Genomic DNA, 16819 nt, shown 5'->3' with positions numbered 1-16819 from the left:
CCCCCCCTGCGGTTCCCTCGCATCGTCAGTCACCCCGCATACATGTTAAATTTCAGAAAGAAGCCTCCGGATGCGCCTACTTCGTCCGTCCTGTCACAGACTGCTCTACTCGCTGCAAAACCACTATCATACCCTCCGCGAGGCGAGGCCTGGGCTGGGGGACTATTCTCTCTGGGTGAGTTACACGGGGTGCGCTTCACGGCTTCTTGGTACCCGTAAGCGCTTCCAGCCAGTATCCCAGAAGATGCCGCTAGGGTGCCGCACACGGAAAAGAACTGACGAAGGACAGTTTGTTCCGATTCCATGCTCAGTCTCAAACCAGGTCGTCCTGCAGCACAGCACAGTCGTTCGGAGACCTCGACGCCGTAACCCGTCCCGTGTCCTGCCCGGCTGCAGCCCGAACACAGTGGATCACGTCAGCGGGTACGCCCGGGCGTAGTGTAACATCGGGCTTACACTACCCCCATTTGAGAGTTGCCCTCCCCTCACCTGCTCCGTTCAAGGATGTACGTCAGCTACTGTTTACCGCCAGCTATGCGCTGTAGTTCTCCCTCTCCTGGCTCTCCGTGTACGAACTGAGGGACCGGAGGCATCTTGTCCGGACCAAGCCGGCTACCGCTGGTCAAGTCATGCAGCAGTTTCTTTGCTGGGAGTAGTAGACAAATTAACTGCAGGCCTCCCAATAGTCTGTGAGCCTGAGCAAAAACAATGGGACAGTGGCTTCAGCGGATGTCAGGCCGTGCTTGGTGTTTGGCTCCCCGGGTGACTACCAACAGGGGACAAACACAGCTTGGGAAGACGGAGGAGAAAGAAACAGGACAGGGGAAGTACCGTAGCTAAAAGCTTCCGATCGTTCTCGACACGTGTTGATTAGGGTTCCTATTCTATAGTTCCCGACCGTGCCGGCTTGGCTGGACTACCAGTATCCTTTGACGAGGGAGAACTCGGGTGCGGAGGACGTAGGAGTGACGACGGAATTAGAGTGGCGCTTGCGTGTCTCGGCTCTGGACAAGCGAGTGAGAATCAGCATGGATATCCGGCGCTTCTACTAGGCTACTTTGAGAAAGCTCATATATTCACCCGGCAGACTGGTCCCCGGGTAGCAGAACGGAAGACAGTGCCAAAGAGTGCGTCTCTCCACGCGAGCCGCCTGAACGAGAGTGTAAGAACACCGGCGTTCCAGCAGCGCCGAAGCACACTATTGGCGCCAGGCCTGTGCATGAGCTATGGCCGTGAGAAAGACATTCCGAATTCGACATGCGATTAAACAAGTGCTGCAGCGGCGCCCTCACTGGGCTTTTCCTTCTCGAGTCTGTGTCCTCAGCTATCGAAGGCGTGACCTAGTGCAGTAGCTAGCTTACGCGACGAACGTAAAGCGACTATTCGAGGGTGGCCTCTTCGCCTCGAGCGTAGTTTTTGGAGAAACTGCATGCAAAGCGGCGGTCGAGACTCCTGCTCTAGAACTCGGCTTAACCGGCAGTCGTTGACACTCAATGAACTCTGTTTCAGTTCAGAGCTCCCTTTCGTCAGACTTTTGCTCGCGTCCGTGTTAGAGTGTCTCACTCGTATGCGTGTGCCCATCCGGTGTCACAGGAACATGTACTTGTCGTCCTCTACGACAGTACAACCTACTTTCATACAATAGCACCTCTGTCCGGTACCATTCGGACGCAGCGACGTCTTTAACTGTCTAGATTGTCAGTTTTCTCGTGAACACTTACCGTGGCTTGTGCTAAACCGAGCCAGCATAGCCACGGTGCTTTCCGATCGGTGACCAGCGTCTCCCATGTAGAAGTTAACTCTTCTCTCCGGGGGNNGGGGGGGGGGGGACGGAGCTTGCCTTCTAGTATTTTTTGCTGGGCACGAGAAAGCTCGACGACCGCCGTACTACCGTGAATACCTTCTGCAGCAATGAGTGGCCTCTAGCACTCAGTCCGAAGGTCTACGCAGAGTGCTACTTCATTCGTTCTTTGTGACCGTGACGAGAATCCACGATGGGGGACTCCACTTGTGTATGCCTGACCGGGGCCGTGTCCCCCATTCCTTTTTGTGAAGGCTTTTCCGTCTTTCACTCCACCATCCGTGCAGTGCTTCTCCTGCATCTCTGGCACACGATTCACGCGGGGGCGAGCAGTCCCCCTCGTAATTCACGTGGGGCGAACCAGCCTCCAGATGAAGTGGCAGACGATATTTCGGGTGGTTTCCACACGCTTCTCTCCATGTTTGCCATCGCCTGTCTGCTCGCCCTGGCGGTTTACAGCTACCGGTTTCTCTCGAGCAGCAGACGTCACGCAGCAGACAAAACGAGCGCTGCTGTTATGAGGGGAGGCGTACCCGTAGACCGCGGAGGGTGAGGTTTTTTCCAAGACCGCAAGCGTTTTTGTTACACGTGTCTCTTTTATGCCAGGAGTGCCGTTCGACTATTAGAGGCCGCTCTACACACGGCGCGCATTCGTGGCCTGGAGTTGTCCAGGACAGCTTCGTCGCCATTTCGATTGCGTTTGTCTTGCAGCTGTTGGGACTGTCTGTAAGACTTTGTTTTTGTATCAAGGCTGCTGACGTCGGGACTGTCTCCGTTCACTCTCTTGAAAGTGTACACGTAGCGAGCATGCTCTTGTAAACACCCTATTTCTGTGCGTCACACCGTCTTAAGCATCTGCCCCAGCATCCAGCGCGTACACCATGTAAGTGTACATAAGGCGTTCCCAAACTGGGCCAGAATGGCGAACGGCTAGGTTGGGGATACTTTCCGGGGGGAAGGGGCCGCAGCTGTAGAAGGGAAGAAACCTTGTTCTGCTCTCCCTCTTTTTATTGTCGGCTCTGGGTAAAGGGAAAACATGTCTGTAGTGCTGCGGTTCTGTATGGCATGGGGCGTTCGCCCGCCGCCTGTCGTCCTTTCATCTCTCCCCTGAGCGACACTCGAGGTGGTTCGCATTCTTACTGCGTTTGTCTGTGAGGAAAGGGCGTATCTGGACTTTTCAAAGAAGCTTTTTGCTGCAAGACGTGGCTCAAGCGTTGTTCCGTTTTCCTTGTGGATTTATTATCAGAAACTCTTCTCAACAGCTGACGAACGCCAGCCGTCGCCGCATGGACCGTGCGGCGTTAGAGGAGCTGATGGCAATCCCCACAGTCTCACAGGCAGGACAAGACGAAATGGCAGGAGGAGGAACTGCCTCACCCACTGAGGAGACGAAGGCATCTCTCAGGGCCGCGCAGAGAAAGCGCGAGGAGAGAGAAGCTCGGCGGGCAGAAAGGCGAGAGGAAAGAAGGCAGCAGGGCGGGGAAGGCGGAGAGAGGACAGCAGTGGTAGCGGAGAGTGATGAGGACGCTCAAAGAACAGCATCGCAAAAAACCAAGGGGAGTAGCTACCAGCTACGACAGCTGGCGAAAGAGAAGGAGCGACTAAGGAGGGAGGAGGAGGAGCGAAGGATTGCTGAGGAAAAGAAGAAAAAAGAGGAAGAGGAATATAACAGATGGAAGGTGAGCAGAAAGCAGCTGGCCGTACACGTGAGGGGCTGCGTGCTGCTCCACTGGCGGAAACAACGCTAAAGGCGTTCAGGATTCCCGTGGGGGGGGGCATGGCGAGCAAGTAGAGGAGGCTCTGGAGTAATAGCAGGAGCTTGATTTGGTGTGAGCACTTCGGAGTATCGACAAATCTGAACTTACGTGAGCTGGGGGTATGTGTTGCATCTTCTCTTTAGGCCATGTTTGCTGTTGAGGAGTCGGGAGAAATGGCTCTCAACGATGAAGAACAAGAACGGGAGTTGGATCGGTTCATCAGGTTTCTCGAAGGACACAAAGTAACTGAGGTGGACGACTTGGCGGCCAGATTCGGTCTCTCAGCTAAGGTAAACTTCACTGGAGACAGACACGTTGAGCTCTTGGTCCCGGCGTGTCTTTCATGTATTTTCGCGCCACGCCTCAGCCTCTACAGGGTTTCTCCTTTCGTCCTACTCTCTGGTCTGCCCTACACTGTCTTTTACCGAGTTATTCATCTCTATGGGAAGGCCAACGTGTTCATTTGCTCATCTCCGGCTGCTCGACCATGACGCATCGACACGCAGGTTGGTGTGGGGTGGCGCTTGTACACCGAGCCAGCTGGACTTCACTTCCCCACTACCCATTATATCGGGAAGAGAGCTCTGCTGTATACCTTGACAGTGACTCCGCAAGCAGCCGAGCGCGTTTCTAGCAAACTGTCCTGTGTACGGTATGCGCGGACGCCTCAGACAGACGCACTGCTGAGGGAAAATGAAGCGCAGAGGTGACGTTGTTCTAGGGCAGAGAAGTAGCGTAGATGAGGGGCAGGCATCCGGCGCTCAGGACACCCAAGCGGGCAACTTCTGCCAGTGGGAGATAGTGTGACTGTTATCTGTAGACTTTGGAACACAAATGCGGCTGCACAAGACAGATCAAATTCAATTGCTCGGAGCTAAAAAGAGAGGGAATCTTTGTCTCTCTGTTCATATGTAGTTGCGTGCCGTTCTGAGTGTTTAGTTGTTACACCACTTCTACAGTTTTCCTTGCCCTCTAGCCGACACGCGCGTGGACAGATATAAGAATCATCGTCACATATAAATATGAACCACTCCGTTTCCGTGACAGAAGGAAATAAGGGAGTTTTTGTATCAACGCAAGTCTTGTACAGAAAGCTTTCTTTCTTTTCGCCTTGGGAAGGGGGCGGAGTGCACTTTCCTTCAACGATCATCTTTATATTGTCCGTTTGTAGGCGTATGCATACCTATTTGTATTTTTCTGCTGGATGTGTCTCCTTGGTGTTTCTAGGATGCCGTTCAGCGTATTCGATCGTTGGAGGACACAGGGCGTCTCAGTGGCATCCTCGATGACCGGGGTAAATATGTCTGCGTCACGGAGCAGGAACTTGACGCGCTTGCAGAGTACTTGAGATTGAAGGGCCGGATACACAAGGAGAAAGACCTCGTGCCCGCCTGCAATCGAATTATTCGTCTCCAACCTGATGAAGAGGTAAGGTAACCCCGCGTCTATGCCTCCCTTCGATTTGAGCACGGGGGCCAGTAGATAGGTCACTACCGGCCGTCTTGAGGGAAGACACCAGAGACCATGTGTACGCAAAGTGGCGTCTCTACATCCAGGTCGCACCACTTGTGGGGGACTCCGTGCCGTAGCAGAGTTGCGGTGCAACTGTTGCGTAGCTCGCTGTATGGAGAGCGGGCGCGGGAGACAGCCACTCGTGTCGCGGTCGCTGAAATTTGCCTTCGAAATGGAAATCGTGCGGTTGTATCTCGACCTTCTTGCTCGCCTTACAGGAGAAGAAGAGGCTGGATGAGGAAGAACGGGAGGCAATGAATTTGATTTGCTTGAACGAGGAGACAGAGGAGCTGTCGAAGTGAGGTGTTGCAGCTGGGGGACCGGCCGCTGTCTCTGAGTAAAGCACTTCCTGTCCCCTTCTGAGTGAGTGTCCCTTTACACGTTTTCTTTCCTCTGTAGTGGCAGAGACAAGACCTGGCCTGTGTCCTCTGTTGGCACAGTCATCAGCCCTCCAGCCGAGGGGACGCAGCGAAAATTTCAGTCTTCAGTCGCTTACACCGGATGCGTAGTTCGCTGCTAGCTTGGCTTGCGAGCAGCCTGCGTTGCTTCGTAAGCACTCTGAGACAACCGCGAATGTTCAAGGAATACAAAGGCTTGTCTCCAAGCGGAGCACTCAGTGGAAGCCGTACCATACGAAATGCTACGCTGTGACTTTTGAAGTCTCACGGGGCTTCGAGTTTTGGTCGCTTCTGGATCTCACGCAGCTATGGGCGGATGACAAGGGGATCTCTTCAAACTGGACGGGTGCTGGGTGGCACCTCAGGACCCGTCCATATAAAACGAGTAGGGGGTTTTCGTTTAAGGGGAAGAAACCAAATTCTTAAAACCCGGTAAATTGTCCTAGAACAACTGCCGATTGGTCTCACATCGCTGAAAGTTGCTGTGGCGGGCAACCGCCGCAACGGAGGGGTGTTGCCACGTATTTACTCTGACCCGCGGAACAACTCAGCTCATTCTCTAAAAGGTCGCAGAGGCCGTACCCACCCCAGATAGAGTAAAGTCCAGTGGGGACTCAGGGCTCCGCGGAACCGGTGTGAGGATGTAGTCTGACGAGATAGAAGAAAGGACGTAATCCATACAGTGTGTTCGATTGGTCCAAGCTCTACCTGTTCTTATCGCCGTAGCTAACGCTTATCAAAGATATTTCGTATTTGTTTAGGACTGATCTCTGTCCTGCTGAATGAAGATCGCTAGAGAAAAAGAGGCTGAGTTGAGAGTCTAGCTAGATGAGCGAACGGAGGAGAGAACAACATATGGGAACTTATGCGGCCGGTGTCTTGGGTCGCAAAACAGCCGAAGGAAGGTAGCTAGGAATGTAACAATGAATTCTTCGACTGAGTAAAGCGATGTGGAGTTCGTCCTCGAATGTTCCGAAGCCTAGTGTGCCTAACCGAAACTGTTCTTGTCCTGTTTCTGAAAACGAGATCCCAAATCTGGAGAAATACATTATCGAGGCGACGAAAGGCCGGGCCAAACCAGGTCGCGCCCACGCGTGGAGGTCGGATAGCGTGGGGCGTGAAGGCTAAAAGGAGACAGGGGACTACCACTGGAGAGCCGCAGAAAGAGAGGAGACGGGGAGGAAAACTACGGACGTGGTCGGGCACTCGTTGACTGCACAGAGCAGCATGACTACCCGTCACGACGGCACTCGCTGGCTGCCCAGAGCAGTCTGAGTAGCCGAAGCGGGGCGCCCCCTGGCTGCACAGCACAGCATCAGTAGCTGTTAAGGTGGTGGTCGCTGACTGCGCACGGCAGCATGAGTAGCTGGAGGGGGGAGCCAGTGACTCCGCAGAATATTCTGGGTACTCGTAAGGAAATGGTTCTCACTGACTGCCCAGGGAGACTTGAGTAGCCGGGTACGTGCCGGTTACCGACCAGCCCAGAGCGGCGGTCCTCCGGGAACGGGGACCCTGAGCACTGCGACATGTGACGCCGCCCAGCCACCCGGTGGACAATATGACATCCTTTTTGGCAGTGCTGCTGGAGGTTTCTGGCAGGGGGTGCATGGTGGAACATTGGAGTGGTGTGATTGAAGGGAGAGACTCTCGTGTTCTGTGTCGGCCTGTTCGGGAGACCGCTCGATCTCGGGTGTGCGAGCCACCAGACTTCCAGTTTCGATTGAGTCTGAGTCACAACGAGCCTCCTTGTGGCCGACGGAGTTACCCGCCGGATCCACGAACTGCACCCCTCCGAGTCTCACACTTCGCGCCACTAGGTTCACAGTTGCTCACGTGACAAAAACGAAACTGCGCAAAACAGCGCTCTAGAGGGAGGGCAGCGCTCCCCTCAGAACACTTTATGCCAAGCGATTATGTGTGCGCTGGCCGGAGGCTGCATCGCTTCGGAGACGACAGACTCGCCGTCAGCGTTTCCTGCCGCTTCTACTCACTCTTAGGCCGGCGTGTTCAAACGCGTGAAATCTCTCCTCCCTTAATACAAATAAAGCACTGCGCAAGAGAGATTAACGGACATACTCTGCTGGGCATACGGACCCAGCAAAAGTGCGAATGCACTGCCAGGGCACGACTCTCACTAGACCTTGGATCATCACCCATCTGTCGCGTGATGCAGTTTCGGGTGCCACTACGAATGCATCCGGACTGCGCGGAGAGCCCCCCCCACACCCGAAAGGATCCACCCGCTCCATGCCCCCCTGGAAGTACCTTACCGGACCAGAGCACAGTCACACAAGACGTTCTACACACACGCAGACTACGATGCATCCGTGCCGAACCTACGCTGTTGTCACGTAGTCTCCGTGGGAGACAAGCTGTCGGCAGACGTGCTTGGAGTAGATGGTTCTGGTGGTGGTGCTCCAGCAAAAGCCAACAAAAGAGATCTTCCTGTACAACCGAAAAGAATACAAGCGGACTGTAGCACGCACTCAAAGCCGGAAGAACACAGTCAGACTACGAACTAGAAATATCAAAATAATCATGAACCGTCTGTCTCGTCGCCCATAGGACAANNTTGTCCTATGGGCGACGAGACAGCTCCCCAGCACCTACCTAATCACGCACCAAGGATCGTCGCCGAAACTGAGACGGCATAAGACCGACGTGAAAATTTCTCGGTCTCTTACACCACAGCTCTTAAGTCTGACCAACTTCCATATGAACATGTACGGAGCGAGACTAGCTAGGAGAAACCAACTTGTGGGAAGTTGCCGCAGATGCGCGAAAGAGGGCCGTCCCCATCACGTACAATACTTTCTAGCCGATCGGGCCCGGGCAGTACCCCGCAGTACCAACCGTAACATTCATATGTGAGGGAGGGCAGCTCACAATTTTCCACGCCTCATGAGGCGACCTCATACGGCCTGTCCGGTCATGCTGCTAGCACTACTGATGAAGAATACAGGCGGAGGCGAGTACTTTGTCGTAACCGTGATGCTAGTCTCATTGCCGACTCTCTGTCCGGTGATGGCTGCGTGATGAAAAGACTAGACAGTACACCCTATCAAATCACAAGCATGGCCCCGTGTGCTGACCAGGCCCGGGGTGGACATGGAGACACACGTGTGTACAAAATGGCACGTTAGAGGGGGCATTCTGCTGCTATTTTTGGGTGGTCTTTCGTGTGGTGAGCCAGCGTTCTCGACCGTGGATTTCCTTTCTAGTCAAAAAACAAGATATCACCGTGACACAACGGAGTAAACAAGATTGCTCGGATGCGTCTGCCACTTATTCACCTCGCTCCACGCACACAAAAAGCGATAACACAGCGACATAACGGTAGACCTCCTCCGACACCGCTTTGACAACAAATGCAGGCTTGTACCCCTGGCCAGTCAAACGAACGACTGACACCCCGGCTGTTCGGTTTCAAGCACCCCTGGCACAGTGCCATGGCGCCTCTCAGTGTCTCCATCTAACATGACAGCCAATGCGGCAAAATTTCGTAGCAGCAGTTGACCCCCCCACTGTGACTCAAAAAGGTGGCACCTCCGTCAAATATGAACTATGGAGAATACTCCGCGTCACGCAGCCCACCCGGGTAGTCGTGATCGCCCCACTTTGGTGCCTCAGTGAAACGCTAAACTCGCGTTACACTGGTCCGGCACGGCTGACAGCGACCTACATTACGGGACCGTTTGGGCGGGGCATTCCCGAGGCCTGTCTTCCCGCGTGCCCGTCGACCTGCTGACCTCTCCACACCTCTCCAGGAAGGGTGTCTCAAGTGCTGGTTCATGTACAGGTGTCCTCACCCGTATCTCCTGTAGCTCTCCCCGCCCGCCGCCGGGCTTCCGACCGAGCGGCGTACCGATGGCGACGTCGTCCAAAAATCCCAGCTCCAGGAGCTCCCGCCTCCAGCCTTACTAACTCAGTTTCAAGCTCCTCCAGTTCTCTTACATGCTGCGCCGCTTCCTGCATGGCTGCTCTGACACCTTCCTCTTTTCGGCGAAGAAGAACCATACGGTGTTCGTATGTTCCGGAGTCCCCATGTGGGAGAGATGCGGCGAGCCTCTCAGCCGAGTGTCTCCTCGCCACGATGCGACACCGCGCGTTTGCCAGCTTCTTTTTCGTGAGCAGAATGCGACTTTCAATGCGAGAAAGCTCCGTCGCCACTGGCACCTCGGGGTTTACAGGAGTCGCGACCGCAGACGCTTGTGTGCTCACCGAATGCGCCGCCGTGGCTGAGCTTCCCGGTGAAGTGCTCCCGCTTTCACTTCGATGAATGCTTGGCCGAGCATCTGTAGGGAATAGAGAAGCATGCTGTTCAGCTGCACCAGGCCCCACCGCTTGAGGTTTTATCCGACGTTTCTTACGCTGAGCTTCTTCGAGATCTTGTATTTCCTTCTCAAGCTCCTCTGTGCGACGACTGGCCTTTGCGATCTGTTCTCGCAGTCTTTCCATTTCTTTGTGCTTCTCGGGCGCCTTCTGTTCGTACATGAGTTTATATAGCTGCATGACTGCCTCCGGGATCTCCGAGGGATCTTCCCCGTCCTGCAGTCGGGGACAGGCACACGAGGAAGGAACGCAAACCCATCCAAACAACTCTGACCGCAGCAGCAACTCACTAGGCTCCCCTCATCCACGACAGCAGTGCAGAGTGCAAGACATTGCAGCACCGGGTCCTTCCGGCTTGTGTCACTAAGCCAGCTGAGGAAGCACACGAATGCCCACGCCTGTCGTGCCGGTCTTCCACGCGGCGAACCATACGCTCGTTTCTCCGTTCCCGCTTCGGAGCTCAGCAGAAGTCCCAAGGAGATACATCATTCGACGCCCGCATGATCTCCTCTCTCGAGTGCGTCCGTGACTGATTTTTCAGTCATGCTCTCTGAGAGACGGTTTCGCACTTTCGCTGAGTGGGCTCGGTCGACAGTGAGAGTCCCCCTAGTGCCAAACACCGTTGTCACGTTAAAGCAGTGTGCTCAAGTTTTGCTTGATTGGTTTGTTGGGATAGTGCGTACATGTTGAAGGCCCACTCATCCCGATGTGCTTGCTGGAGCTTACTGATGGTTGCAGCCGGAGAGTTTTTCGTTTCTCGCGAGCCTGCCACACACGTTTGGCGTACGTGCCTGAGTCCTTCCAGTACACATGAAGGTGCTTGTATGCTTTTGCCGTCTCTTGCTTGTACGCTCTTTGCAACTCGAGATGCTTCTTCAATCTCAGGAGCCTCTGCTCCGGTGTCTCATCGACGCCCCCTTCACAAGCGCTGACCAGGCAGGGTGTGTATGTGCCGCTTGGTGTCATCGCCTGCTCGCCTGAGAGAATAATGCCCACAACAGCACTAGCGTCTTCCTGCCCGCCTGGCTTGCTGGACTAACATGAACGGAGGTTACCCTATCTTTTCCGCCGTATGAGAACGAGAGCGGCCACCGAAAGACACAGTCAGAGATAGCCCTAGCGATTAGACCACGAAACGACGCTACCGGCGCTCCACTAACCACAGATGCGTACAAGGTCCTCGCAGGATTAATGCACAGCTGAACAACCCTACAAGTGATGCACGCCCAGAGAGCCATGAACGTGGACCGGGAATTTCAGAAGATGATGCCTGCTACTCCTCGGCACAAGGAAACGATCCACCGACTCCTCTAATTAGCGTAGCACGGTACACACTTGAAACCTGCACGTTCCAAGCGCAGCGCTAGGCGGTGACGAGCCCGTCTTGCCCGCGAGTAACAGTCCTCCACTGCCTTCACCATCTGGCGGGACATCGTAGCCACTGGCTCTTTGCGGGCACGAGGTCGCGTGCAGAGCCTGTTGATAACAACTCCTCCGCGGAAAAGGCAGTCCTGTGCCACCTTCTGGCAGCTCACCTGAGGGGCGGTTACAACACTGGGAGGGAGTTTTCCTTGAAGCATACGGCGTCTTCAATTTCCTCAGCTGACACCTCAGAACAGAGATCTGGGACCTAAGCACTTTCAGCTGACTCTTCTGAGCCTGCAAGGCAGCGTCAACTTCGCTATGTCGGAAAGACGACCTCGCGGCAGCCTGGGTAATGCTGCGCTCTTCACCCGGATCCTCACAAGCAGACTGATTACGCTCCCGCTGAAGACGGCCTCGCCACATTGCGTTGGCACGGTTCTTCGCGGTGAAAAATTCGGCTCTCAAGAGCATCAGCTGTGTCTCAAGATTCCCGATCCGCTCAGAGGATGACGGCAGGAGATGCATTTCAGAACCTGCAGGTGGTGAAACCAGCAGCGGACGGTCGAGAGAGATACCACTCAAAATTTTTTCTCTTTGCCGCTTTGGAAGAAGTGCAGCAGCCGACGTGACAGCGGCGGGGGCACTGTCACGCAAGGATTTAAGCTCTTGCTGAAGCCGCGCGGATTCCTCGTCAAGAGATTCGATCTGGTTCCTCAGAGCCTCCACCTGCTGTAGCTTTTCGGGCGCCTTGCGTTCGTACTCATCCTTGAACAACTGAAGTGCCGACTCCGGCATGGGTGGAGCTTGCCGTTCTTCCTATGAGACAGGCACAGGTGAGTACCTGGGAACAGTGTGGAACTGAAATAGAAAAGAATCAGAAGTCGGGACTTCCCAAGTCCGCTGAAGCACATTTTCTCCATAGCTTCGGGCTACAGTCGGATTCTCTACCACTCAGCGGGCCGCTGGTCTCCCGATGCGTCTGCCCTCCCTCCATGACAGCTCGTATGGAGAAGCCAGACAGACAACCCTCTCTTTCCTGCTCAGTGAGCTGTACGGTAGCGACAAAGCCCTCACTACTGTCAAAGAGTCGACCAAGCCGCAAACCAATGTAGAACACTAAAAGAAGGTGCGTATCACACATCAGATGCTGGCATATATTTCTTGTGTCAGCAGTTATCATTTCTTTTTTTGCAGCCTCTCGTCGTCCAAAGGTGAGTTCCACAGCAAAAAAAAGTAGCTCGCCCGTACAAGTGAGCAGGATCATTCCCCTGCCCACCATCCCGCGTAACGGCACGCTCCCAGGGCTGCCCGCCCAACAGGGTTCCAACGGTCCTGTATGATGGCGACTCACGCGAAGGGTTTGTCGCGTTGAAGGTTGGTTGCGCCACCTGTCTAGAGTGTAGGATTCTAGACTCTTCCACCGCTGGTTCAAGGTGTTTTGCCGCGTCTTCAACTTGTGCCTCTGGGCTGCGTTCAGCTTCAAGTCGGCCCATAATTTCCATGCTCTCCCCTCTGGCCCTCGGTCCGACGTCAGGGGCCCGCTTGTCTGACCATCGCCTGGAACAACAGAGCTGGTAGCCGAAGAGGAAAAAGCTGCGGGCGCCGCCTGCTCTGTACGCATCCCAGGTGCAAGGGAAACGCTTCGCGATTTCGGCGGCGTAAGCTCCGCGGCTTCTACGGCTCCGAAGCCAACGTCCGAGTAGCGGGGATAACGCGGCTGAGACTGCAGTGGGACGTGCTTCCGGACTGTGAGCAACAGTCCTTGCGAAGCGAGCAGCCACACCACCGACAGCCAGAACACCGGGAGCTGCCCAACAACCATCCTGACAGCCTCTCACTTCATTCGCACGGCATGGAAGTGAACGGTCGCATAGCTGAGAGTGGATTCCAAACAGCATGGTTCCCTCGCATCGCCGGACGACGCTGAGAGAGATTAGAATACCCACACGGCAGCAACTCCAGCTGAAATTGATACTGGGTCAAAGGGCTTGAGAGGCAAGCCAGTGAAATCGCGAAGAAAGAAAACCGACAAGGTCCGTCCCACCGTGCTTGTACGTGGCAGTTCTGGCCGCGACGCTTCGCGACGGAACGAAACCCAGGCCTCCTTCACGATTAAATAGTTACTCGTTGACTCTCCGTGTCTATCGGAGCTAAACCAAATCCACAAATGTCCGCGCCCCGGGACTGGGCAGCCCCCTGCCGTCTGCTGTGCCCGCTACGAAAAACACAGCAGAATGAGACGCGACCGGACAGGAGCGATCGAGTCCGCAGCCGCCGGCGGCGCGGATGCGTACGCTTGTCCTGCATCCTGGTCGTTAGCTTCGCTGGCGAGCTGGTATGTTTTATTTGCTGCCTCTTCACTTTTGCTGTCTGGAGGCGTCCGTGCCGGGGCGCGTGGAGCGCTGTCTGTCGCGCCTGGACGTACCTGGCCGCGTTCTCTTAAGGGGGCTGATGAGAGAAACTGTTCCATAGACAAAAGCCTTTCAACAACACTGTCCGTAAGAGAGTGGGTTTGTTTGTCGGGGCAAGCGGTTGCATTGCTTTGCTCAGTTGCTGTCACCGTCACCGGGGAGAGCTATAACCATGTGGAGCTCACAAAGAAACTGAATCCTGCCTAGGAGGTTCAAGCCGGGACTACAGCGAGTGATTGCCAGCCTCTCCCCTCCTCTACAAGTTTCTCGGGGCCGACATGTCTGATAAGCTTGATGGCATGTTTGCTTTTGTTGACTCTGATGCTCGGACGGCTAAGACGAAGCCCAGGAGCCCCTCCTGTGTTTCTTCGTCCGTAACTTTTAGTGCACACGTTGGCCTTGCAAGTGCCTGGTGTTTCTACGGACAGCTAATTACCCTGTGCGCTGGGTCTTTTCATCGAAGCTGAGGGGCGCTCTGATCGTTGAGAGATTTTTGTTGCGCTCAAGCTGAGCTGTGCCAGTTGGTGTAGTCTTGGCTTACCCGCAGGGAGGGTCAGTGAAAGGGTGTCGTCGCCCAGGCGCTTCAGGTCATTATTATCACTCTGCTCTAAACAACGGTGGAGGCCAACAGGCACTACAACCCGTCTTGGTGGGAACCGGAGACCCCTACTTACAAAACTTTGCCATTTGGCTCAATTACGAGAGAATTCTGTTCGGAACAGCCTCGCGTGCGATATGTCTTTCGACCTCATGCTAAGTGGGGGGGGGTTAAGATCCAGGGATGTTCTGTAGTTCGCCCTCTTTTTTCGTCCCTCGTCTACGAGCCGACGGAGTGGAGGCACTTCGTCGGGACTGAGCCGGTTACCACTGGTCAAGTCATGCATCGGATTTTTGTGTTGAGGCACTGGACGAATCACCCCAAGTAGAGTTCCCAAGTAGTCTGTAAGCCCGAATAAAACTGTCCTGGCTCGGGACGGCGGGTGGACCATCCTCAGGGACTGGGGCCCTCGGGAGAACATCACGAAGGAAGAGGGATAGCCCGTTGAAGGAGGAGAAAAGCATCGGGCCGACCAGAATTGCCTGCAAAAGCTTACACCGTTGTCCGCATTTGTCAAGGGCCGCCATACTTTGTAATTCTTTGTTGTGCCCAATTTACCTACTGAAGCCCCCGTTTTGTTTAACGGTGGATACCACGAGTGAGGGGTGTGTGAGGAGATCGGAGACTGTGTGTGTCAACTGTGGAGACGAGGATGTAAACCATGAGTGATATCCATCGTGAACTGGTTTCAGGGAACTTTGAAAAGGCTGCACCAGGAATTTCGGAGGTTTTATAGTGGCCACAGATTGTCTGTCTAAGTTGTAGAAAGGAGAGACAGCGTGATAGGGCGGATCATCTTTGATCGGTTCTTCCTGCCCGGCGCAGACTGCACTTCGTACACCCTAAACTCCTCTCAAGAATTCCAAGCTCTTCGGAAGTCGAGCCCGCGGCGGCCTCTCCCAACTACGTGCTTTAGGGTGCTCAGCCGGTCCAACATTCCTGCGAAACCCCTGCAGACGCCAAAGGGAAGGACGGTCCGACCTGGCCTACCAGCGGGCCAGTCAGTCGCTGCCATGAGCGGTGCCCACGGCACTACAAGGAAATTCGCTGCACAGCCAGGAGAACTGACAGTAGCTCTCCCCCTTCCGGACAGGATACGGGCGCAATGAGAGGATGACGAGTTTTTCATGCCCCCTTGGGATAACAGTCCTCCCGGCGCGCAAGCAGAATGGCCGATGCCCATCGAAAAGGCGAGTGTTCTGTTACACTTAGGCTGCAGCATATGGGACGACCCAGTACGGCCGCTTCAGTAGAGTGAAGAGATGGAAGCGCTAAGGATGAGACGCAGACTTCGGGAGCTCATCCCTGTCTGTTCAGTGCCGACACCTCACGAACCGAGCACTCCTGGAGACACACTTGGTTCCGCCCAGTGCAGCCGGCGCAAGGAATCACGCAAACAACGTACCGCTCACCCCGCCAGAGCCGTCGGCAGCTCGCAACTACCACTACGGAGCATGGTACAATACACCCCGCGAAGGCTCCTCCACCCCAGCGGAGCACGTATGGCTCCCATGTTCAAACGTCAAGACGCAGCCGTGTCTGCACTGAAAGCAGCTGCAGTCCGGTTCATATTCAGTTTTGCCGGGGCTAAAGGAAAAGGCGAAGCTTCCTCACTCCGTCCATAGTAGCTGTGTGCAGTTCGCAACGTTTAGTCGAGCACCAGTTTGACAGCGTGCTTGTCTTCGAACAATCACGTGTCCGTCGACGCGTTTCCTTGGTCGTCGAGGATGCCGTTCAGCCCATTCGGCCGTTGTAGGAAACACCGCGTCCCAGTGGCCTCCTCGACGGCCGGGGTAAACAGGCCTAAGTGGCGGGGCAGGAACTTGGCGCCTTGCAGAGTGATTGAAATCGAAGTGCCGGTTGCACCCAACGAGGAAGACCTCGTGCCTGCCTGCAGTCGAATTCTTCGTCGCCTCCCTCATGAAGAGGAAAGGCAACTAAGGGTGTCTGTCTCCTCTTCGATTTGAGCACATGGAACGCCGTCGCATATATGGTACCGGAGGCCACCCTGATGGAAGAGAGACCATCCGTAAGCATTTCGGGCAGACGTGGCGCCTCCCACATCCAGGCCACGGCACTTGTGGGGGTCCTGCTACCGTGGTAACGTCGCGATGCAGCTGTTGTGTAACTCGATGTTCTAGGGCTCCATGACCTCAATTCAAAGCAACCTTTCTTTTGCCAGTCAAATCTGGGAATCACGTACGTTCCTGCATGCTCAACTGGAAGTCAGGACGAACGCACGTGCCCGCTGGCTGGCCATACTTCAGAGTGGACCCAGCCGCTAGTGCAGAGAGGTGTTTTTGCAAGAAGCTGGATCACTGGTCTTCTATGGACAGTTAAGCAACTTGTGGTATTGGATCGCTGAAGCTCGAGAGCAGGAGACAGACACTCGTATCGAGGCCTCAGAAATTGGCCTCCGAAATGAAAATCGTGCGCCTGTGTCCCGGCTTTTTCTTCCGCCTTACAGGAGAAGATGCTAGATGAGGAAGAACGGGAGCCGATGAATTCCGTTCGCTTGAACGAGGAGACAGCGGACTGGCGAAGTGAGGTGTTGCAGCTGGGGGACCGGCCGCTGTCTCTGAGTAAAGCACTTCCTGTCCCCTTCTGAGTGAGTGTCCCTTTACACGTTTTCTTTCTTGTGTAGG

At 54.9% G+C, this 16819-nt stretch overlaps 3 protein-coding genes across 3 annotated transcripts; 1 reads left to right on the top strand and 2 right to left on the bottom strand.

Annotated features, from left to right (window-relative positions):
* Positions 1 to 1488: 1488 nt before the first annotated feature.
* Positions 1489 to 16800, top strand: CSUI_006747 (ddrgk domain protein). The gene is made up of 6 exons (XM_068066900.1): positions 1489 to 2350; positions 3048 to 3480; positions 3702 to 3848; positions 4786 to 4986; positions 5289 to 5373; positions 16723 to 16800. The coding sequence occupies exons 1-5, from the start codon at positions 1995 to 1997 to the stop codon at positions 5370 to 5372; spliced, it is 1221 nt and encodes a 406-aa protein (XP_067921132.1). The 5' UTR covers positions 1489 to 1994; the 3' UTR covers position 5373; positions 16723 to 16800.
* On the bottom strand, positions 7816 to 9761 carry CSUI_006749 (uncharacterized protein; the record flags this gene model as incomplete). Its single annotated transcript, XM_068066902.1, has 2 exons — positions 7816 to 7913; positions 9278 to 9761. Coding segments are annotated over 2 exons (582 nt in total), but the record flags the coding sequence as incomplete, so codon positions are not given.
* On the bottom strand, positions 10431 to 11698 carry CSUI_006748 (uncharacterized protein; the record flags this gene model as incomplete). The annotated part of the gene is made up of 2 exons (XM_068066901.1): positions 11336 to 11698; positions 10431 to 10777 (listed from the first exon to the last, which is right to left on the bottom strand). Exons 1-2 carry the CDS (start codon positions 11688 to 11690, stop codon positions 10431 to 10433), a joined length of 702 nt encoding a protein of 233 aa, XP_067921133.1. The 5' UTR covers positions 11691 to 11698.
* Positions 16801 to 16819: the final 19 nt, after the last annotated feature.

The sequence above is a fragment of the Cystoisospora suis genome (assembly GCF_002600585.1).
Source record: "Cystoisospora suis strain Wien I chromosome Unknown contig_3446, whole genome shotgun sequence".
Classification (NCBI taxonomy): domain Eukaryota; phylum Apicomplexa; class Conoidasida; order Eucoccidiorida; family Sarcocystidae; genus Cystoisospora; species Cystoisospora suis.
This window is presented reverse-complemented; position numbering and strand designations above follow the sequence as displayed.